This window comes from Dipodomys ordii, unplaced genomic scaffold, assembly GCF_000151885.1.
Source record: "Dipodomys ordii isolate 6190 unplaced genomic scaffold, Dord_2.0 Scaffold83, whole genome shotgun sequence".
Lineage (NCBI taxonomy): Eukaryota > Metazoa > Chordata > Mammalia > Rodentia > Heteromyidae > Dipodomys > Dipodomys ordii.
The window spans coordinates 1,980,380-2,004,358 of record NW_012267299.1 but is presented as its reverse complement, the minus strand read 5'-3'; the positions used below and the strand labels follow the sequence as shown (position 1 = coordinate 2,004,358).

At 34.8% G+C, this 23,979-nt stretch overlaps 1 protein-coding gene across 1 annotated transcript in view; it reads left to right on the top strand.

Annotated features, from left to right (window-relative positions):
- Window positions 1-23,979, top strand: part of Ankrd31 (ankyrin repeat domain 31) — a 106,032-nt gene that overhangs the window by 34,365 nt on the left and 47,688 nt on the right. The window contains exons 5-11 of the mRNA XM_013025231.1: window positions 1,929-2,209; window positions 2,676-2,782; window positions 7,102-7,257; window positions 11,338-11,480; window positions 13,798-13,942; window positions 20,670-20,722; window positions 21,647-23,219. Coding sequence (XP_012880685.1) covers window positions 1,929-2,209; window positions 2,676-2,782; window positions 7,102-7,257; window positions 11,338-11,480; window positions 13,798-13,942; window positions 20,670-20,722; window positions 21,647-23,219 — 2,458 coding nt within the window. The remainder of the gene's footprint in view (window positions 1-1,928; window positions 2,210-2,675; window positions 2,783-7,101; window positions 7,258-11,337; window positions 11,481-13,797; window positions 13,943-20,669; window positions 20,723-21,646; window positions 23,220-23,979) is intronic.

Genomic DNA, 23,979 nt, shown 5'->3' with positions numbered 1-23,979 from the left:
AGTTTTTAAGGAGTTAAGAAGTTTAAATAGATTTTCCCCAACAGATCTGAGGAGCTATTATTGGCTTGCTTATAATAGGAAGGAAATAATTTTTTTACCAGAATGTTCTGTTACCTGAGAATAGATGTACATATGAGATGTCTTACTAATTTGTAGCTGGACATAGGATATATGTGATTTAGATTACTGAGGAAAAAATTATGTTTAAACAGAACTTTACCTTCTGTGTCTGAGAAAAGTGCCAGGCATAACTCTTGGAGTTTAAAATTCCTGTAGTATTAAGCCTGGAGCTACTGCAGTGGCAGATCAGGAGTCAGGTTCCCTTTTCATGTTGACAACTTACAGACTCCTTATAAAATTCAAAACTGAGTATGGAGGCATATGTTCCACCTCTTGGGAGGTTAAATTATTGCTTAGTGCCAGGAAATATACTACTACTTAAATATTTTAACTTCTGATTGATACTATTGTCTAAATACAGTTTAATTTATTTAACCAATTTACTAATGATAGTTATTTGGATTATTTTCTTTCTTTTCTTTTGGCTGTTATGAAAATGTTTCTAAGTATATCCTTGGGAAGATTTAGAGATAACATTTATATGGAGTAATGTTGCATGTATTTCTAGTCAATAAGTCTCATACAGATGTAATAGTACTAAAATAAAATCCAGAAAAAGAGACATTAATAATGGAGATAGGGATGAAGTATTAACATTGTAGTGTTCTAATAAGTCTGAGAAGAAATATGAGCAAACTGTAGTAAATTATTATTGATATTAGTAAAGTGAGCATAAACTTAGCCAGTTTCCAAATAAAAGAAGAAAATGCATTTAAATTTAGAAAGGTGTTTTATCTAGATCAAGTCTGTATGTGATAACTTTTACCCTGAGAATCTTCATAAGCTGAGTATATAAGTAAGCCCAGGAATGTTTACATGAGGTGTGTAAAAAAATAAGGGCCACCATAGAAGTTAAATTCATACTAGATTATTAAGAGGAAGTTAGAGTAATTCATGACATACTGGTGAGTGTGAGCCACCAGTGTGTGGCATACTGGTGACCTTTCAAAGTCAATGTTAGGGAAATTATATACTATATTGTCTCAAAAATGTCACTTATTGCTGCTGTCAAGAAACAAAATACTAGGCTGAGTAGGTCCTTGATCTGTTTTGTATAATACTTTGTGTTTTTATGAATCTCTCGTATATTATACTTACTTCCTACAAAATTTAAGCAATGGAATTGCTTTTCTTTTCTTTGAATCTGTTTTTTTTTTCTTCACATTACTGAGGTTTAAACTCAAGAGCCTTGTGCTTGCTAGGCAGGCAATCTATTGCCAAGCCACAGCTTTTCAGACCTTTTTTTTTCATTTACACTAGATCTCAAAATAGCCTAGGTCTGTGCTTGTATTGCAATCCACCCATTTTATGCTTCTTATCCTAACTAGAATGCCCAATGTACACCACAATGTCAAACATCTTCTTTAGAGATGGAGTCTCACAAACTTTTTGTTGCCTGGGCAGTCCTGAAACTTTGATCCTATTGAGCTTATCCTCCTATGTGTCTAGGAAGACAGGGGCACACCAATGTACCCAGCTATTGGTTGAGATAGTATCTTGCATGTAAGCCTAGGCTGACCTTGAATTCTAATCCTTCGTATCTCAGCCTCTTAAGTAACTAGAATTGTAGCTATAAGTCACTGGCTCTTAGCTCAAAATTGCTTTTACTTATCTACTTCTTAAGCTTTTACAGCTATACTGGCCTTTATTATATTAAGTGTTATACAATTGTTATTACTTTCACATGTGCTTATAAGTTATTGGCCTTTCATCTGGATGTTAAATGTTTTATCAAAGGACAAGATAAAACTTAATTTCAATTTTTTTCAGTATTGTAATTATTTGTGTATGTATTTATATCTTTACAGACAGTAGAAGATCCAAATCTGTTTAGATTGCAAACTTTGGCTCATCCAGATATGACTTCTTATGAGCCACTGAATAATATGGAGAAGTCAAATCTGGTGGAAAATATATCTGAGCAGGAAACTCCATGTGTATTAAGGAGATCATCCAGACTGGAAAAACTGAAAGTAAGCAGAGAGGCAAAGCATGAAGATACTATGTGTAAATCATCAGAAAAGATTATACCAAAAATACTTAGCTCTGAGGAACAAATAAATAATAAATCTTCAACTGAGAATTTCAGGTATGCTATCAAATTATATCTTTTCCTCCAGACCTAATGGATAACTACCGTCAGTAAAAAGCTTTATTATTTTATTTTGCTGCTTTCTTTTCAGTTTTGTTCAGTGCCAAACTACATAGCAAGCCCCTTTTTTCTTGCAAAGATTCTGACTCCTTTTCCATTTGAAGTAAAGTGGGTAAATAATGGGGGGTGGGGAGTTCAGGAGATTCAGAATATTCACATTTGTAGATGACTACATCCAGAGAAAGAAGCATAAAAGTTTTAAAAGCCATAAAGCATGGACATGTTTGTTGCAGAATTCAGTTTACTCAGGATCCATCTCCATATTTAAAATTATCTTGTCATTTAAGAACAGCTCCATAAAATACCTCTGAGTTTTAAAACTTTAAAAATTGATATGATTTTCTGTGTATAACTATAGAAAATATTGTAATAAATTTTAATTATGACTTTTTTAAAAAACAAGAGTGAAGCATCTTGCTTTAAGGATGGACAGTAAAGAGATGAATAAGCATTCATCCAGATTGAAGGCTGAACATATCAGGAAAAATGAACAACTTGAAATTAAAAAAGGTGCGGTATATTTTCTGTATTTTTCCATTTCTCTAAATTTTCTAGAAACAGAATTCAGAGATTGGGGTTGTGTTAGAAGAGATTGGAAAGAATGATACAAGTGGTAATAATGGTTAAGATGCATTATACTTACAAACTGATACATTGAATGGTAATGTACAACTACTTAAAGATAATAAAAACATAATTAAAATTTATACATTATTTCAGATTTCTCATTTTGCTATTGAGAAAACAATTTCAGAGGTGATAATTTCAGATTTATCATATAGCTCATTGATAGCATAGATCAGATTTGCACCACTATAACTGGCCTGAATGTATTATTTTTGGCAATACTGTGGTCTAAATCCAGGGCTCTGTGCTTGCCATGAAGACACTATACCAGTTGCCAGTCCCAGTCCTTTTTGCTTTCATAATTTTTATTAGGGTCTTGCATTTATGCTTAGGCTTGTCTGAACTACTTATTTGCATTTCCTGTGTAGCTGGGATGATAGGCACATCTGTCACATATATCTTTTTATTGGTTGATGGGATCCTAGAAGCCCCTACTCTCAATCCCCCTCTGGACTGAAATTGGAACTTTATCCTTCCCATTCAGGTTCCTGAATACCTAGGACTATAGGCCAGAGTCATCATGTTCAGCAAGGGTTTCTTTTAAGTACCCTATTTGTTTTTGAAAGGTCTTTCTGTTTAGGCTGGTAGGAAGGTGAATGCCTCCCAGCCCTGTGTGCGCTTTGAGAATTGCTACATTTCCTCAGATGTTCTTGTTTAGCTTCATAGAAACTCAGCCTTTCACTTGAATAGTATATTATTCAGATAATAAGTCAAGGATCCTATTATGTAGATTTTTGGTGTCTTTATTCTCTCACCTCTGGCACTTTTCTAACAAATTTTAGCCATCGGAGCCTCCCACACTAGTCTCAGTCTCCTCATTTCAGCAGGATCTTCTGCCCTACCCCTGAATTTGTACTATGCTCTCGAAAATATATACAGGCCAAGATACCAGGGTGTATCTGATATCTTGCTAGTATGGTTGTCCATACTAGCTTTCCAGTGTTTAAAAATAGTTCCCCCTTATACATTTTGTCTAGTTTTCTCTTGTTTAACTCTTGGAAGATGTCTCAATGTTACTTGTATCTGAAAGTGAATGTCTTACACTACTTCGTTTTCATTGCAGAATGTTTTATTGCTTCATAATTAGTTATTTTCTAGGCATTCACACACTGTTAGACCAAAGAAGGGTACTCTTAGGAGAACAGAAAGGCCCAATACTTATGTATATTTGATCATACAAAAGAATATTTATCAAATTGAACTCCAATTTGTTATTTTTATGCAGAAAAAGGTTTTTAATTTGTGAAACCAGTTTGTAAAACCAAATTTTAAGAAGCTGAGCGACAAGAAATTTGAGCCTAATCTTTTTTGTAAAGATACTGTACAGAGGGGTTACAGTTACATGAGTAAGGTAATGAGTACATTTCCTATTGAGCATTGTTACCAACCCTCCTTTGTTTTCCCCCTAGCATCCCTTCTCTCCCTACCACCCCAAATCCTCCCTTCTCCCTCCTACCCCAAGTTTTAAAGTTCATCTTCAACATAGTGTCTTACACATCTCATTGTTACAACGGATCAACCTGTATCCTTGTTTCAGCATTTTGTTATTTCCCTTACCCTTCCCAAATTACAAAAATGTATAGAGAAGATGCAGGGCACCAGAATCAAATACAATGAAAACAGGGGTTATACCATGGGGGAAGAACATACAAAAGAAACAAAAAAAATCACATAGTATATTTAAAACCTCTTGTTTTTTTCTTTATCTTGGGGTTCATTTCGCTTAGCATCATCTTATATGATCATATGTTCATAGCTTTTGACCTTTTCTGCTTGTCTGGTAAGATTATCCTAAATGTATACTGGTTATTGCAAATAAGGGAAACCATGGGACCTATGTTTCTATCGGCCTGGCTTACTTCACTTAGTATAATTTTTTCCAAGTCTTTCCATTTCCTAACAAATGGGGCAGTGTCATTCTTTCTGATGGAGGCATAGAATTCCATTATATATATTATATATGCATATATATTATATATACACCACATTTTTTTGATCCATTTGTCTACTGAAGGGCATCTGGATTGGTTCCATATCTTAGCTATGGTGAATAATGCTGCAATAAACATAGTAGTGCTACCAGCTACCAGCACGATAGCTTTAGTATGGCCTTGTTTGTGGATCATTTGGATAAATGCCCAAATGTGAGATTGCTGGGTCATAGGCAATTTGTTATTTTTAATAAATTAGATAATTATAATAACAAGTACAGCTGGTACAGATACTGTTAGAGTAAATGCCTTCACTAAATGGATCTAGTGTTACCTACAGAAAGCATGGTAAGCTCTGAGAGAGGAGGCAATTGGGCTAACAGACATGTTTAGAGTAGGCAGGACTGCTTCTGGGTAAACACACATTATGTGGTGGATTTTGTTCTGGGGCATAATAAGGAAAGTCGGAAAATAACTGATCAGGCTTAAATATCTTTCGCTATTAAAAAAAATCAAGTGTTAATTTTCCTTAACTCAGTGAAAGCTGAATATTTAAAAAGAAGAAAGGTAGATTCAAATGCTCCGGAGATATGTTTGTTTTATAGGAGGCTAACTGGAGTGTAGAGCAGCTAAATTTTGGTTTATTAAGAAAGATGTTGCAATACTGTTACTCTTTATGAGGATTTAAGATGGAGTAGGTTTGAAAGGCCAAAAATTGAAAATGCTGTCATCAAAATTATCCTAAAATTTAGGAAATCAATATAAATATTATCCTCCAGATTTGACAGGATTTGGAACATCTACATGAGGGATTTCAGTATTTTAGGAGGCACAATAAAGAATTGATACTTGGTATAAACTAGAACATCGTTCTGTGTATTTCCTTGTTTTGAATATTAAAACTACTGCAAACAAAACCATTGCAAAGATCAAGGCCATCAGTATTTGTTTAATTTCATGGCATTTTTTTTTAGTGAAGAAAGTTTAACATTTCCTTTCCTGATCTCACTGGGATTACTTTCTGTAAGATGTTTTCCTCATGAATTTATAATACATTTTGTATTACAACATTTTCTAAAGTTTGGTAAAAGGAAACAGTTATTTTGGCTCACATATTTGGAGGATCCAGTCCATGATTGGTTGGCCCATTACATGGCAGGAGTATTTGGTGTCACACAGCTACTTACATAATGGGAAGGAAGCAAAAGAAAGGAAGAGGAAGGGGCTGAGATCCTCTCCCCACTTAAGGACATGTCTCCCATGACTTAAACAGTTCCTATATGCCCACTTTTTAAAAGCTCCTCAGCTTCCAGTATTACCCAGAGGACCAGAGCCTTTAGTACTATGGCCTTTGGAGACATTCAAGATTCAAACTATGTCAGATAGTATGTAATCCTAAATACATATATTAAAAAATTCTAGATCTAAATAGTCTTCACCAGCCCTTTTGTGTGTGTGGCTGTGGGGTGTGTGTGTGTGCATGTGCGTGCACTTGTGTACACATATGCTCATGCTAGTCCTGGGGCTTGAACTCAGGGCCTGGTGGGCATTGTCCTTGAGTTCTTTTTTGCTTAAGGCTAGTGCTGTACCACTTGAGCCACAACTCCATCTCTGACCTTTTGATGGTTGAGTCTCACAGACTTTCTTGCCCTGGCTGGCTTTGAACTGATCCTCAGATCTCAACTTCCTGAGAAGCTGGGATTACAGATATGAGCCCCCAGTGTCCAGTTTTCACCAGAACTTTTAAGAAAATAATTTGTTATTTTTCTCATAAATACACTTTTGGTGGTTTAATTAGTATATAAATGGATTAATATACCCATTATTATGATTTTAACTTTACTAGAAATATTTAAAAACATTGCTAGGCTCACCCCTGTAGTCCTAGCTACTCAGGAGGCTAAGATCTGAGGATCATTCTTCAAAGCCAGCCCCTGAAGAAAAGTCCATGATACGTTTATCTCCAGTAAACCACCAGAAAACCGGAAGCCATGCTGGGGCTTAAGTGGTAGAGTCCTCACTTTGAGGTAAAGAGCTGAGGGACCAGGCCCAGAGTTCAAGACCCATGACCAACTAAAACACAAACAAGCAAATAACATTTCTTCTCTCTTTTGTATGTAGCTAACATTATCATTGGATTAATGATAAAATGCTCTTTTACAATATAATATATATAATATACCATATTTTATTGACTAGATTTTCTATATTACTCCTATCCCTCTTGCTCTTCAAATAAAGATTTTTTTAAAATTTATTTTCTCGTTTTAGAAAAAATGAAGAGCAATAAAAAGTCTTTTGCTAGCATAAACAGGAGAAACATTTTTGGAGAGAACTTAATATATAAGGCTGCTCTAGATAATGATGTTCACCTTGTTCGTCATTGTATAAAAAATGGTGGAAATGTTAATCAGCCATGTTATGCTGGTAAGTTAGGGTTGTCTTGGGGGTGGCTTATATAGTTTTAGCTCACTGGCCCTTATGAAAGTATAACGAAGTGGTTCTAAAAGCAAGTGCCAAAGAAAGGATTCTGGTAAGTTTCCTGTTTAAGATGCTTTTTAACCATTACCTCTCAGGGAAGATGGTAAGGTTAAGGATGTGTTTGATGGGAGAAAAGCATTATATTTTTTTCCTTTAAAAATTATGCCAGGTGGACCATGGCATTATAAAGAAGGAAAAATGAGTCTAGCTTTGCATGGTCATTGTTAGTATGAGACTTAATCTTAAATGAAGTAAAAAACTGGAAGAAGCTGATGGTACAGTGAGCTGCAGGGGAAATTTATGATAGAATGGCAGGTGTATTACAGGAGTAATTGCTAAGGAAATGAAGAGAATAAAGTATGAGGTAGAGACAGTGGAACAGGGAGCAATCTTTCTCTAAGGCTATGTTTCTGGTACCTCCTTGTAGTAAGAGTGTGACATATTCTTTTAAATAATTATGATTCTTTAAAGATATTGAAATACTTAATGTACTGAACAGCACTGGACCAGCCAGGAGGGTACTTTTTTACTTTTGTTTCTAGACTTTCTGAATGTGTAAAGCTGCAAAATCTGCTGGTACTCTACCACTTGAGCCACATCTTCACTTCTAGCTTTTGTCTATTAATTAAAGATAAGAGTTTCACAGATTTGTTTGCTTTGGTTGGCTTTGAATTGCAAACTTGATCAAACTTGGACCTCTGAGTATAGGCATGATCTGCTAGTGCCTGGCAACTGTATATATATTTTAAATTTTGTTTAGTTTTATATTATTTATTTTATTTTATTATTTTGGCTGAGATGATTCTCTTTTAGTCTTTTTTAATTTGGTGGTATATAGGAATCTAGTTTCATTTTCTTTATGTGGACATTAATTTGCTTTGGATCATATTTTGAAGGGCTGTCTTTTTTCAGTATATACTTTTGGAAGATTAGTTGGCATTAGATACATTGCTTTACTTCTTATCTTATTCCATTGGTCTGTGAAGTACAGCCACATAATATTGAATGATACTTCTCCAAATACATAAGTTGCTTACTGTTAAAAGTTCCACGCCCCTTTTTGTCTTAAGAATGATAGCATTTCTTCATATTTAATTCTACCTTCAATTAATGCTCAGGTAACAAACAGTAGCATTGTGTTGCAAGGTCTGCAACATAGTGCAGCAATATCAATCAGGTTCTTCACAAAATTTAATTTTTACAAGGCTGGACTAGTTGTCAACCATCTGGTTACATGGTGGTTGGTGTGCCATCATGAAAAGGACAATCAAAGCCGGGCACCGGTGGCTCACACCTGTAATCCTAGCTACTCAGGAGGCTGAGATCTGAGTATCATGGTTCAAAGCCAGCCCGGGCAGGAAAGGCTGTGAGACTCTTATCTCCAATAAACCACTCGAAAACCGGAAGTAGTTGCTGTAGCTCAACTGGTAGAGTGCTCGTCTTGAGCTGAAGAGCGCAGGGACAGCGCCCAAGCCCAGAGTTCAAGCCCCACGATGGACCAATAAAAAAAAGAAAAAGAAAAGGACAATCAAGAACATGGATACATTCTTTCTCTATAAGAGTAGTGTTATAAATTGCTTCACATACTCTTAGCTATTGTAAGTTCATACTTAAATTCTTCAATAAATTTGTTTAAAGTCACATTAGTTGCATTGTATGTAATAAGGAATCTTATGTTCCTGTATGTGACTTTTTGCAGAACAGGATGGTTATTTGAGCCATGGTGAGTTAAGCACTCAGTAAGATTATGAAAGAAGTAAAAAAAATTAATACAGGGATAAGAAAGAAGCAGGTCTAATTTAATATATACTACTTAAGATTCTCAGAGCTTTTACTATGAAATCAGGAATAATGATACATGAAATGAACCTCTTAAAAAGGTATAGAAATTTTTTATTTCAGTAATACTAAGGCAATAAAAAGAAAGTGCATGGAGGTTTACTCCATGCAGGTCAGAACTCTTAGAAATACTCTGCAGATTGTAATTCACCACTTTTATGTCCATATTAACCACTCTTCTGGAGACTTCTAGATTGAGTAGTAATGAATCACTATAATGTATGCATTTCCTCTAGGTTTTCCAGTTTCTTGGCATATGTTTGCTCATCCATAGTCTCTGATGGTCTTTTGTATTCCTGTGGTATTCATTTATACTGACTTGTTTTTCATCTGATTTTATCTCTCTCTTTTTAAAAAAGTTTTTGTTAGTATAGATTAAGGTTTGTTGTTTTAATTTGTTTTTGTTTTGTTGATTTGTTGTATTTTTAGTCTCTATTTCTCCTATGATGATTGTTATTTCTAACTTTGAGTTTGACTTATTCTTGCTTTTCTAATTCTTTAAATTGTATTGTTAGGTTGTTTGAGATCTTTTTCTTTTTGGATAAAGCATTTATTTACTAGAAATTCCCTTTTTAGTACTGTTTTTGCTATATCCCATAGTTATTGCCTATTTTCTTTTTTTTTTAACTGTATTTTTTTGTCTTTTCTTTTTTGGTACTGGGGATCGAACCCAGGACGTTGCACTTGCTAGGCAAGCGCTTTGCCACTGAGCTACATCCCAGCCCAGTTTTTGCCTATTTTCTTTAAAATCTTTTAAAATTATCTTTAAGTAGTTGTATAAAGGAGGTACCATATAACAAAGCAGTTTATAAATACAAAATATCTTGAACAGTGTCACCTCCTTCAACATTCTCACCTCCCCTTCAACCTATCTCTTCTCTTCCTGTTCTTAATTTTATGGTAGATACAATGAATTCTTGACTGTGTTCTCCCCATAACTTTCCCCCTCTTTCATTTGTCTGCCCCTCTCCCCTTGGTCTCACCCCCTGGTGTTGATTTCTTTGGGCTTTGACTTAATCTTCTAAAAAATGATACTATGTGACCTCATCGTAAGAATCTTTTTTAGTTGAAATACTGTAGATAGCTATGTTTACAAATAAGGAGAAAAAGAAATTTATATCTGTGAAATGACTGATATGTAGTATCTGAGTTACCTTTCTTAGTACATTTATTTCTTTCCTTTTTTTCTTTTGTTTTGTGCCAGTATTGGGCCTACAGTCAGGATCTGGGTGCTGTCCCTTATCTTTTTTTGTTTGAGAATGGCACCCTAACCACTTGAGCTACAGTTCCACTTCCAGCTGGTTTGGGTGGTTAAATGGAAATAGGAATCTCACAGAGTTTCCTGCCCAGGCAGGCTTCCAACCTTAATCTTCAGATCTCAGCCTCCTGAGTAGCTAAAGTTATAGGCTTGAGCTACTTGCACCAGCTATGTGTATTTCCAAATCAAGCACTAGTTATTTTAGTGGAACTGTCTTGAATTAGAAATAAAGCATTTCTCTTTCTTCTCTGCAGAAAAGTAACCGGAAACTAGTATTCTGTATTAGTTGACATTATACAGTTTTTTTAATTTGGTCAGGTCAAGAGTGCTTTGACTTCTTATCTTTGACTTCTTAAATTTTTCATAACAGGATTGAGGGTTAAAATTTTTATTCATTTTCTCTTAGATTTTTTTTTTGTTTGGTGTAGGGCTTAAACTCAGGGCCTGGGTGCTGTCCCTGAGCTTTTTCACTCAAGACTGGCACACAATGCTTGATAAGAAATATACTCAGTACCTTGCTTATGTAACTGTAACCCCTCTGTAGAGTATTTTCACAATAAAAAAAAACTTACTTAAAAAAAAAGGCTGGCATGCTACCACTTTGAGCCACAGCTCCACTTCCAGTTTTCTGGTGGTTAATTGGAGATAAGAGTCTCACAGATTTTCCTACCTGTCTGGCTTCAAACTGTAATCCTCAGATCTCAGCCTCCTGAGTAGCTAGGATTACAGGCATGAGCCACTGGTGTCTGGCTTCCTGGAGGTATTTTTTAAATTTACCAAATAATACAGGGTATTGATGATACATGTTTCACAAAATCAAAATGTATTTAAAGAAATCATCTACGATTAGAGTTGTTCTTTTAAAAACAAGCACAAAACATCAAGATGCCAAATATAAGCAAATGTCACTTTTTTTGTGTGTCTAATAGGTTGGACAGCACTTCATGAAGCTAGTGTAGGAGGATTTTACCAGATAGTAAGTGAACTCTTAAAAGGAGGGGCCGATGTAAATACTAAAGGAATGCACCAGATCACTCCTCTCCATGATGCTGTGATAAATGGACACCATAAGGTATTTTAATGCTTTTGTTTGTAGAACATATGCAATATTCTCAACTACTAAATAACTGTTAATAAAATAGAAAAATATTGTTTGACTTCGGTCTGCTAATGAATATTGGTAATTCAGAATAAAATTTCATGTGATATATTTGTTGCACCTAATATCATATTTCATTTTTTATTTGCATGCATTAAACTATAGTGTTTTCATCATGATACTTTTACTCAGGCTTTTAATGTACTTTGATCAATTTTCTTTTTTCCCCCATTACTTACTGTCTTCCCTGTTCCCTTTTAAACCCATTCTCTTCCAATAATCCTGTTCTATTTACATGATGGTTCTTTGAGTTCAGGGCCTTATTTATGCTTGGTAGGCTGTTGAGTGCTTGCTACCACTTGAGCTGTGCTCCAACGCCTATTTTTTGCTATTGTTTCCATGAGTTGGAGTTCGTATTAATATGCTTCCTTATATATAGTCCTTTGCACTAAGCATTTAGGTTTGTAAGATCCCCTGTTAAGAGATCACATGATCTCCCCCCCCCTTCTGTCCTTTCTTTTTTCCTTCTTTTTCTCTCAGAGTCTTTTAAATAAGACTTTTTTTTTTTTTTTGGTCAGTCATGGGCTTGAACTCTGGGCCTGGGCACTGTACCGCAGCTCTTCAGCTCAAGGCTAACACTCTATCACTTGAGTCACAGCAGCACTTCCGGTTTTCTGAGTGGTTTATTAGAGATAAGAGTCTCACAGACTTTCCTGTCTGGACTGGCTTTGAACCACAATCCTCAGATCTCAGCCTCTGGAGTAGCTAGGATTACAGGTGTGAGCCACAGGCGCCCGGCCTAAATAAGACATTTTTATATTCAACAATTTATGAATCAGTAGCAAAGTTGTTACAGATAATTCTAGAATCTGTTGTTTAAAGAAAGATTGGGAGGTTTAATTTCTTGACCTCTGAGTATATTTTAGATATGAGGCCTTTGTCTGATGCATAGCTAGTAAAGATCTCCCATCCTGTGGGCTTTCTATTTATCTTGCTAGGTATGTCCTTTGTTATGCCAAACTCTTCAGTTTGATGCAGTTCCATTTATCTAGTCTTTCTCTGATTTGTTGTGATTATGGATCTTTACTTGGGAAGTTTTGACCTGTGTCAAAGAGCCTTAGTGTTTTCCCCATCCATTCCTGTAATATTTGCAGGATATCTGTGGTCTTACATTGAGGACCAACCCAAATGTCCCTCAGTGGATGAAAGGATCATACATACATTCATACATATATACGTACATACACACACAATGGAATTCTATGCTTTCATCAGAAAGAATGACATGTCTTCCCATTTGTAAAGACTTAGAAAAAATTATACTAAGTGAAGTAAGCCAGACCCAAAGAAACATAGGCTATATGATTTCCCTCATTTGCAATAATTAGAATGTGCTTATAAATCTACAAGTAAACTCAATGGATAGTAAAAGACAAATAATTACAACTGAACATGATCAATTAAACAATAGTCTAAATGTTCACATAGACAAAAGGAGAATATTCTTTGGAGAGGATCACAAGAGCTCATATGCATATGATAACATAAAATAATTCTTATTGAAATGAACTCCAAGAAAAGGAAACAATGTTTTTTATTGTACTGTTTGTGGTTCTTTTCTTTTTCTCTTCTTTCCTTGTTTCTTTGGTTTATTCCCTTCTGTCATTGGTTTTTATTTCTGTACCCATTGTCTTTTTTTTTGGTGTGGGGGGGGGCCCGGTCGTGGGGCCTGAACTCTGGGCCTGGGTGCTGTCCCTCAGTTCTTCAGCTCAAGGCTAGCACTTTACCACTTGAGCCACAGTGCCACTTCCAGCTTTTTTCTTTTTGCTTATGTGGTGCTGAGGAATCGAACCCAGGGCCTCATGCATGCAAGGCAAACACTCTACCATTGAGCCACCTTACCAGCCCCTGTACCCATTGTCTTGTATATAAGTTTTATCTGATTTGGGGAGAGGGAAAGGGGAAGTACAGAAATGGTGAGACAAAGGGTGAACCAATTCAGCAGTGAAACCTACTAGACACTATGTTAGTAATGGATTATACCACGTGAGGTGAGGGAAGGGAAGCCGGGAGGAGAACAATTGGGAAAGAATGAGAGAGAAGGTGACACTTTTCAGAAGAAATAGTTACAGTTTTGTAACTGTAACCTCTCTGTACATCACCTTTATAATAAAATTTTAAAACAAAGATAAAGAGGAAGGTTGGTGTTGCATGGAGTAGTGGTGCTAACACACATTTACAATCATATACTATTTGTCTAGACTCCCTTATACCAATAATCTTTTTCTAGGTAGCAGAGTTACTTCTTTTGAATGGAGCTGATCCATTATTTAGAAGTGACAATGGAAAGTGTCCTTGGGATGAGGCCAAAGATTCACGTATGAAGCATCTCCTTGAGAAATACATTCCTAAAGATGACAAATGTCTTAAATCAGGTAAGATTAAACTACCATGTTATAGCTGCTCTTCAGGTTGATAGAAAGTTACAGAAACTGAATTTCAAGTTACAGAAATTTAATTATTTTTCATATAATTTTGTTTTGAGTCAGGGTCTCACTATGTAGTTCAAGCTTGTATTGAACTTACTATATAGCTCAGATTGACTTGAACTCAAATCCTCCTGCTTCCCCTCCTAAGTTCTGAGATTATATGCAAGAACTATTACATATGTTTTAAGAAAATATATTCATTTTTGTTCCAGTCATTTAATAAAGCACAGTAATATTCAAAGTCATGTAAGAGAAAAACTCTAAAAGAAAAAGGGTAATTGTTTTTCTCTAGCTGTGGACTGTAGATAGTTAATAAACTTTTTACAAACTTGTGCTCTTTTCCTAACAGTTCTTTGAATTGTATGATAGGATAGAACTATAATTGGTTGTATTCATTTTTATGAATATGACCAGAACTGTATACATCCATTTACTAAGACTCTTTTGAAAAGCCTATCTTTTTCCTTTCCATATCTTGTGTTAAGTTGAAGTATAACACAAATTTTATCTGTACTTACCAATAAAAATATTATTTAGAAATAATATAAAAATTAATTTAAATACATGGAATATTCTTTGGACTCCTTATAACACATTTGTTAAAGTTTTTATTGTTGTTGCTCATGATATTACAGGGATCTTCTGCTTAAAATCTTGCAATAAAAATAATATAAAAATTAATTTAAATACATGGTATATTCTTTAGACTCCTTATAACACATTTGTTAAATTTTTTTATTGTTGTTGCTCATGATATTACAGGGATCTTCTGCTTAAAATCTTGCAATAAAAAATAATATAAAATTAATTTAAATACATGGTATATTCTTTAGACTTCTTATAACACATTTGTTAAATTTTTTATTGTTGTTGCTCATAATATTACAGTGATCTTCTGCTTAAAATCTTGTAATATCTGGGTGCCAGTGGTTCAAACCTGTAATCCTAGCTACTCAGGAGGCTGAGATCTGAGGATTGTGGTTCAAAGCCAGTTGGGGCAGGAAACTCTGTGAGACTCTTATCTCCAATTAACCATCAGAAAACCAGAAGTGGTGCTGTGGCTCAAGTGGTAGAAAGCTAGCCTTGAGCTGAAGAGCTGAGGTACAGTGCCCAGGCCCAGAGTTCAAGCCCCACGACCGACTCCCCCCGCCCAAAAAAATCTTGCAATAGCTCTTTCTTTAAACTAGAATAATTTAGTGTCCTCAAAGTAGTCTCTCTGTTTTGTATAAGTTGGCCACCCTATTTGTCATCCTCATTCTCTTGTCACTCTCTACTTCTATTACTCAATTACAGTTATACTGCCTTCCTTGCAGTTCCTCAGATGTGCCTCCTTTACCACTTTTAATTCTAGTTCAGATGTTACCTTCTCAATGAGGCTTACACTAGCTTAATATTGTTCTTACTGAATTATTTATCTACTGCCATGCAACAGTTACCTTAAAGTGTAGTAGCTTAGAACAATGAGCATATTGTCTTGTACAGTTTGGGGGGAAAAGGAATCTAGGAGAAGTACAGTTGAGTGGTTCTGAATTGGGACTCTCATAGGTTGTATCCTTCTCAAGGTTAGACTGGGGTAGGAAAAATCACTCTTATTTGTCACTCTTATTTGTTGTTGGCAGGCCTCTGTTCTTTGACACTTGAACTTTTCTGTAAGATTGCTGACAACCAGTAAATGACCTTAGAAAGAGAAGGAACCCAAGAATATCCCAGTCTTTTCATAATTTAATATTGGAAGTGATATAACAGAAGCTTTCCCATAATATTTCTGCTAGATATGGGTCACTCTGGGGAGAAATTTAAGCCCTACCTCTTGAATAAAGTGTCAAAAGTTATGGACATATTTTTGAAGTGACTACAGTCATTCCAGTCCCTTCTACACGGCCCCATTTAGCCTTTTCCTATAACTTTTTATCTATTGACACATTAGGCAACTGACTAAATTCTCTAGTACATTAGGCATTTGATTTATTTATTGTTTTTTTTATCTTCTCTCTATAGAACCTAAGCTTGATGAACTAAAGGATTTTTGTTTTTTCTCCTGAAGAACATAAAATTACTATGTACATGGTAGCCAGTCAAAAATATTCGTTGAGCAACTAGTGTGTTAGTCTTCTGATATGAATACAAAACAGATTATTTAAGAGATTCACTTTTCTTAAACTCTGTTTGTCAGGACTGATGTTTGTGCTCAGGACCTCACTCGTGCTTGGCTTTTTCAATCAAGTATGGCACACTAACACTTTAGCCAAACCTTTACTCTGGCTTTTTCCTGATTAATAACAGATGGGCTTTTTCTGCCCAGGCTGTCTTTGAACCAGGATTCTCAGATCTTAGCCTCCTAAATAGTCAGATTACAGGTATGGGCCACCAGCACCAAGCACATACTATATTGTTAATTTTCTCAAGAGATATTTCACTAAAGAATTTTGAGGAAGTGGCACTGTGGTTCAAGTGGTAGAGTACTAGACTTGAGCTGAAGAGCTCAGGGACAGTGCCCAGGCCCAGAATTCAAGCCCCATGACTGACAAAAAAAAAGAATTTTGTGTATTATTATCTTTGACAGCAGGCTTCTTTTTTGTGCATAGAAAAGTTTAATATAACACTTCCATACAAGATGAATGAGTTGCCTTACAAGTTGCCAACTATACTTAAGTTTGATTCCAACTAGAACAAATAATAGACAAATAGGAGAGCTAGTAATCATTTGATTAAACTGTAAATTTATATTGTAAGAATTTGTTGTTAGCTCCTGTTCATTATGGCTGAATCCTGTAATCCTAGCTAATTAGGAGATGGATATCATGGCATCTTGATTATTCCAGGCCAACTTTGGCAAAAAGAAGTTTAACAGACTCCATCTCAACCAATGGCTAGACCTGGTGGTTTATGCCTGTTATCCCAGCTATAAGAAAAGAATAGTGGCTAGCACCTGTCATCCCTAGCAATGTGAAAGCACAAATAGGAAGGCCACAGCCAGGAAAGCCTAGGCATAAAAAGAGACCATATCTCCAAAATAACCAACACAAAAAGAGGCTGGAGCTTGAGTGACAGAACATCTGTCTACCAAGCATGAGGCCCTGAGTTTAAGCCCCAGTACCACAAGAAAAGAATTACTTGGTAGTAAGTAATACGGTACTTGTTTTCCTTTATGACTAACAGATCTATTTTGCTACTTTTTAGCCAATTATTTTTATCAATTATTTACTTGCTCAAGTAATGTAGTTGCTTGCCTGCTACTAAGGACTAAGACCTATATCAAAATACCCTACCTTTAAAATAAAGAGATTATTTCACTGGTTGTGTTTTGAGATTGGTGTCTTGCTATATTGTTCAAGCTGGTCTCAAACTCCAGAATTCAAGATAATCCTTCTACTTTAGGCTCCAGAGTAGCTGGGGCTACAGAAACATGCCATGGCGCTCAGCTTTCACTCAGAGGTAATTAGTTAATATTTCTTTACAGTGTAAGTCTCACATAAGGGCAGAAAACCTTTTATCTGCCAAGGGCCATTTGGAACATCATTTGAGGATCAAATAAAATTATCAATACAGACAGATGGCTGTAGGTGAAGCATATGAGAAGCACACATGTTTGTCTTATCATATACTAAGTGATTTCTTAGGCCTTGCACATCACAGGCCAGAGCTTCCCCACCCCAGACAGTAAATCACACCAGAAGAGAAAAAAGACAGTAACTTGTGGAGGTCAGGTATATTGAAACACATTGAAGTAGGTTATTAAAACATTGACATTTACATTTCAAATTATATGAAAAATTGCAGATGTTTAGTTAGAGGCAAAAGTTTAGAAATTTAATTCTTTTTGCTTTGATGGTATGCTAAATAGCTTAGCTATTTTATGATGGCATGTATTATTTTGTACTTCCAGAACTGCTTTCTCTAGCAGTCTTAACTGTATCTCCAAATCCACAATCTCATGTTCGCGAATGCCTACTTCTATTTGTACACAACAGAATTTCCTTTATGAAAAGGATACTTTTCTCTTTGAACTTAGTTCTGTTTTACTTTGTAAGAGAATTTTCTAAGATGGGTCATATCATGTTTTACCAGATTTTGAAATTTCTTTAGTTTGAATGCTTGTCAGCCTACTTTTCACTATAAGTGTGAAATTGTTCCCTTGAAGAATCTATATGTTTATACAGACTATTTACTTTTGAGTTCTGATTGAAAGCTAGATGCCGGTGGCTCATGCTGTAATACCAGCTACTTAGGAGGCCGAGTTCTGAGGATTATGGTTGAAAGCCTGCCTGAGCAGGGAAGTCTGTGAGATTCTCATCTCCAATTAACCACCAAAAATCTGTGACTTTTTGATGAACCAGAGGCTTGAACTCTGGGCCTGGGGTACTGTCCCTGAGCTGATTTTGCTCAAAGACAGTGCTCTACCACTTGAGCCACAGCACTACTTCCAGCTTATTTTTTTAGTAGTTTATTGGAGATAAAAATAAAAGTCTCATGGAGTTTCCTGTGCAGGCTGGTTTTGATGTTATCTCTTGGAGTTTTCTGTGCAGGCTGGCTTTGAACTACAATCTTCAAATCTCAGCCTCCCAAGTAGCTAGGATTATAGGCATGAGCCACTGATGTCTGGAAGCTGTGACTTGAGCTATGACTCAGTTAGTAGAATGCTAACCTTGACAGGAAAAGCTCAGGGACCACACACCCAGGCCCTGAGTTCAAGGAAAAGAAAAAGAAAAGAAAAGAATATAGTTGAAGAGCTTTTTGAGGGTAAGGAAGGGGATGCTGGGAATGAAACCTAGCAAACTGTATGTGTTTCACAAGCATTCCATCCCAGAGCCACATCTGTAGTCCTGAAGAGCTTTTAATTATAAAGATGATGACTTAAAGGACTTGCTTTATATATATATATGTATATATATATATGTGTATATACATATATATGTATATATACATATATAAACATACATATATATATATATATATATATACCTTTAAAGCAGGTAGTAAAGTTTATCTGCTTTGGCATTGGATAGGGATTTATTTTATGACCTTGGGTAAATTAACACCCCTAATTTTCTTAATTGCAAATTTGACTTATTATCTATGAGACTGTTAGTGTGAGGATTGGAGTTAATGTATATAAAATACTTCAACACAATACCTATCATCCACAGAGCTCAGAATGACAAAGGAAAAAGAATATAGCTACCTCACCAAATTTGCCTCTTCAGAATAATATCTGTCTAGTAAGTTGATTCTATTGCAGAATCTAGTCTTAAAAACAGAGAAAATGAAACTTCTTCCTTTTAGATTCTTAGGAAACATTAAATCTTAGTTTCCTGCTTTTAATTTAAATTTGGAAAAGGTACCATATATTTATTCTCTTAATATTAATGTCTCAATAATGGTTTTATCATTTAATCTTTATAATTTTACAAGGTAGGGACTATTACTACCTTTCATTTATGGACATTTTATCCACTTACTATCACTCAGCAGATAAGCAGATGAGTCAACTGAAACTCAGGAATGAAGTTTCAGAGAATGTACTCTTTCCCCCTTGGTTAGAAAGAAACTGTGTATGCCTTTTCTTACCTGATAGAGGTAACTGGATAATTTAGGTTTTGTAATGCAAACCATAATTCGATCACTATTATTAGATATATTCCCAAGATATAAATTAAATTGCTTTGTTTTAATATTTTACATTTTGAACTTATATTCAAGGAATTTGTGTGCGTGTGCATGTGTGTGTGTGTGTGTGTGCGTGCGCCCGTGCACATGTGCATGATATATGCATTCCTGTAGTGGTGCGTGAACTCAGGGTCTAGATGCTGTCTCTGAGCTGTTTGGCTCAAGATTAGTGTTTTACCCTTGAACCACAGCTCCACTTTGAACTTTTTTACTTTGGTAGTTTTACTAGAGAGAAGAGTTTCATGGGTTTCCTGCCCAAGCTGGTTTCGAATAGTGATGCTCAGATCTTAGACTCCTGAGTATCTATGATTACAGACATGAGCCACCAGCACCCAGCTGGAAATTCATATTTTAATGAATCACATCTGAAATATTCATTTATTCTTTCTTCTGTCAAATATTCAATTAGTACTTTCTGCATGCAAGGCATTTCTTCTAGGTTTTTATCATTTTGGGGTGAATGCACAGATAGGTAGTTTTAATTTTGCTTTCAGTATTTGAAGGAAGCAATAAAAGGTATACTAAAGTACATTATTTTTATTATTAACCTATGCTTCTTTTCAAAACCATCTTTTGTTGCATATGCAATTACAATGTCATTAAACCTTTCTATGCCTATATTTTGTTTTGAAGATAATGAAGCATTCAAATTAGAACCATATTAGGTAGAGACAGTAGGAAATGATGATGATCTAATTAATTATGTAAGAATTATTCTGCTTGGTAGAAGTAGCTTGTGTAGTCTCTTAACTGAAGAGGTCATATCTAGATGGATCTGTGGGGAAAATAAAAAATAATGATTTCAGTGCAGTTTTCAGTATTAATTATTTTACTGCTTATTTTGTTCTTCCTGTAGAAATGTTACTACTCTCAGTATAATATTTAATTTCTAATAGGTAAAATTTTACTTATTCAACTTGATTTTCTCATGGCAAAAGATTTGTGGGTTCAATTCTAGTATGTGACCACTACAAGCTGTTTGTTAACGTTTTGTTTTGGTTTACAGCTCATAGTGATGGCACTCACCGAGTAGATGTAGAGGATGTACACCAGCACAAGGTATTATCTATGTTTACCAATAATGTGATTCTTATGGGAATAGAGCTACCGAACTGCTGTAGCATTTATTAGGAACAGTGTCTTCACCTTTGGTTTTAAGACACTTTGGAATAATTACATGAAAATGAGAAGATTCTAGGCTGTTAGTCTGAAAGGAATTGAGTAAATGTAGTATGTCTGGGGACAATAATATATTATTAACCATTTCCTTTCTTTTCTTCTCCATAAGTTTTATCAATCATGTCGAATTTCTTGGATTAAACATAATCTAAAAATCAAATATTTCAGTATATTGTTTCAAAATTTTACATGCCAGGCATTTACTTTTCATCTGGTATTTGAATGTGGTGAGAAGAAGCAGTGTTCCTATTTTACTTTTGCAGTAATAAACTTTCCATATAGACAAATTTAGGAGAGTATCTGTCTTCTAGCTTTTAAATCACTTGTTTTGTTGCACTGTTCTCCCAAATAGCAATGGAAGAAATTCTCTAGCTATTTAACATTGGGGAGAAGAATGTTTCTAAAGCATTTTTGAACAGTTTATAGTAAAGGAAACTGGTCTGATTGGCTAAAAAGCCTATAAAAACTAAGTAGTTTAAAATTTGAAATTATATTTATTAAGTATAATATACTAGTATAGTATATATAATACATACTATATGTAATATAGTACTAATGTACAAGTATTTTAAGTATGCAGCAGAAAATAAATATTAGTATACATACCTACTCTTAAGTCTATATTTGAGTTTCTTGTACATAGTCCACTCTTCTGAAATTCCAAATTGAATATATTCCAGCAGATCCTGTGGCTAGACACAAATTATAAAATTAAATAGAATAACAAGTTGATATCAACATTAACTTGAGAATGTAAAAGCTTAAGTTGAAAATGAAAGCTAACTATATATTTTGTTTCTATAGAAACCAAAATTCAGTTCAAAAACTTGCTCTGAGTCAGTTTCTAATGAAAATTCAAACAGATATAAACCAGAACATGAAGAAGTCAATAAAGAAAGAAATGAGGGTTTACCTATAAGTAATGAAGATATATATGAACGTTTCACAAACAATTCTACAACCACAAACTTTGGCAGATCTAAACCTAGACAGTCCTCTGTTAACCAAATATACACTCGAGAATTAAGAAAGCGCAATATCAAAGATACCAGCACAAATGTGTCTAAAAATAAAGAAAGAAGAGACTTATATAACAAGACTCAAGCAGATGATGGGGACTACAATTCAAGACAAGCAATTGCTGTTACTTCTTCCAGTATAATAAACAAATCAGTTAGTCACCAGCAGCATGTTCTCCAAACCTTTAATGATTTTCCACAAGACTCCTGTGAACTTTTCAGCCCAACTTTGTCAAGTCTGAAAAGTGTATTAGTCAGCAATACTGAGGCTTGTTCAGCTTCCAAAGAGACACATACTTACAATCTGGATTTATCAAGTAGTCAAGAAATGAAATTTTTAGAATTAGAATCCATAGAGCAAACTGAAGCTGTTTCAGAACTTCGATCACATAAAGAAATCAAGTTACCATTTGTTACTAAAGATCAGCAGATTCATACTCACCAAAAACAACACAGTAGCCCATACAAATCTCAGGAAAATAGTAACTCAGTTCAGAAAAATAATAGCTTTAATAAATGGGAAAACTCTTTCTTGTCCTTTGTAAAGGCACATTTTGATAGTGATGACAGTGATAGCAGTATCTCTGAGAAAACTGTAACATCTAAAAAGGTAGAATACAAAAACCACCATAATTACGAAGAAACTATAACAAATAGTGAAGAAATGGATTCTCAACCATTTTTACCTTCTGAGGGCCATGTTTCACAGGAAAATGAGTTAAAAGCAGGAAGCCTAACCACACTGTCACAACAGGAAGCTGTTAATTTCTGTGATTCAGATGACACGGTTATTTCTGAACAGTATGTTGTAAATTATGAACAACAACTTTATGGGATTTCTTTTGATCACTCATATTGCAATCGGGAGCCAATTTCCATGGCTTGTACAAGAATGCCTTCCACACTTGAAGTTTCGAATTTTACCTGTCACTTGGAGCAATTCAAAAAGCCTCAGGATGCTAGCTCCAGAGAATCAACTCCTTCAATGAGTCAAATAGATGCACAGAATGTGGAAAAGCCATGTGTGGAAGAGAATCAAGATGCAGAACCAAATTTTCTCAGTAATCAAACAGATACACATGTAGTAAAGGTATGTATGGAAGAGAAACAAGATACTAAAAGGAATTACAATAACAAAGACCAAAATACAAGTTCTTCGACTAGGTTTTTTCCCATAGTTGTTGATTCTGAGGCAATGGAAACAAGTGAAGTTGAAAAAAGGAGACAAGACCTTCCAGAAAAGGAGCCAATGAATAACACAGATTTCCATTCCATTGACAATATGAATAATGAATTGACTAATACCTCACAATGTAATCAAAAAGAAGAAAAGGAAATTTCTCATAAACCAGGTATTAGTAGTATTGTTCATTTTATACACATTTCATATAGACTTACTACATTTTATAGAAATGTTCAACTTAACCAGTGTTCAGTCTGACAAGAATGAGGCAAAGTGAGTCATGATTGGGGATGCTGCAAAGCCTAGGGGTAAAATAAAAATATTTGCTTTGAAAGTCATATTGTTATTGTCAAAGATAGTTGCTAAACTGTTAGTAACAAAACTAATGAATCATGTCTATTGATTTTTATTTCTTTATATTGTCCACTTATTTAGTGTCAAGTGACCTTATATCATGTCATAGCAAGAAATTGTTGGCTAAATTGATTTCAACTTATTCATTGTATTCTCACCAGAATTTTAACCAAAAAACTTCATGTTTATTATATAAGAATCACATTAAAGACTTCCATTCTTTTAAACAGTTCAGCTTGAAACAGAAACTCTAAAAAATATGCATATTCTTTTATTTTATATAACCTGTAAGCACCACAACACTGATACTGTATGTTTGTACTTGAGTTAACAAATTATGAGGCAGAAAAAGAAAAAAATGGATTCAGATACCCACAGGCTTCTTAATACCCCCAAAACAAAAAAAGGACACAATTTCAGAAAACAACAAAGTTTCTTGAAATCTACCTGCATCCAAGATTTGTATAATTATTTAAGCAAAAATTTTGTAAACAAGTCTAGTGATCAGTGCCACAAAAGAATGTCTAAACCTTAAGTTAAACTGTTCATTTTAAGAATAATATAATTTTTTTGTTTTAAGA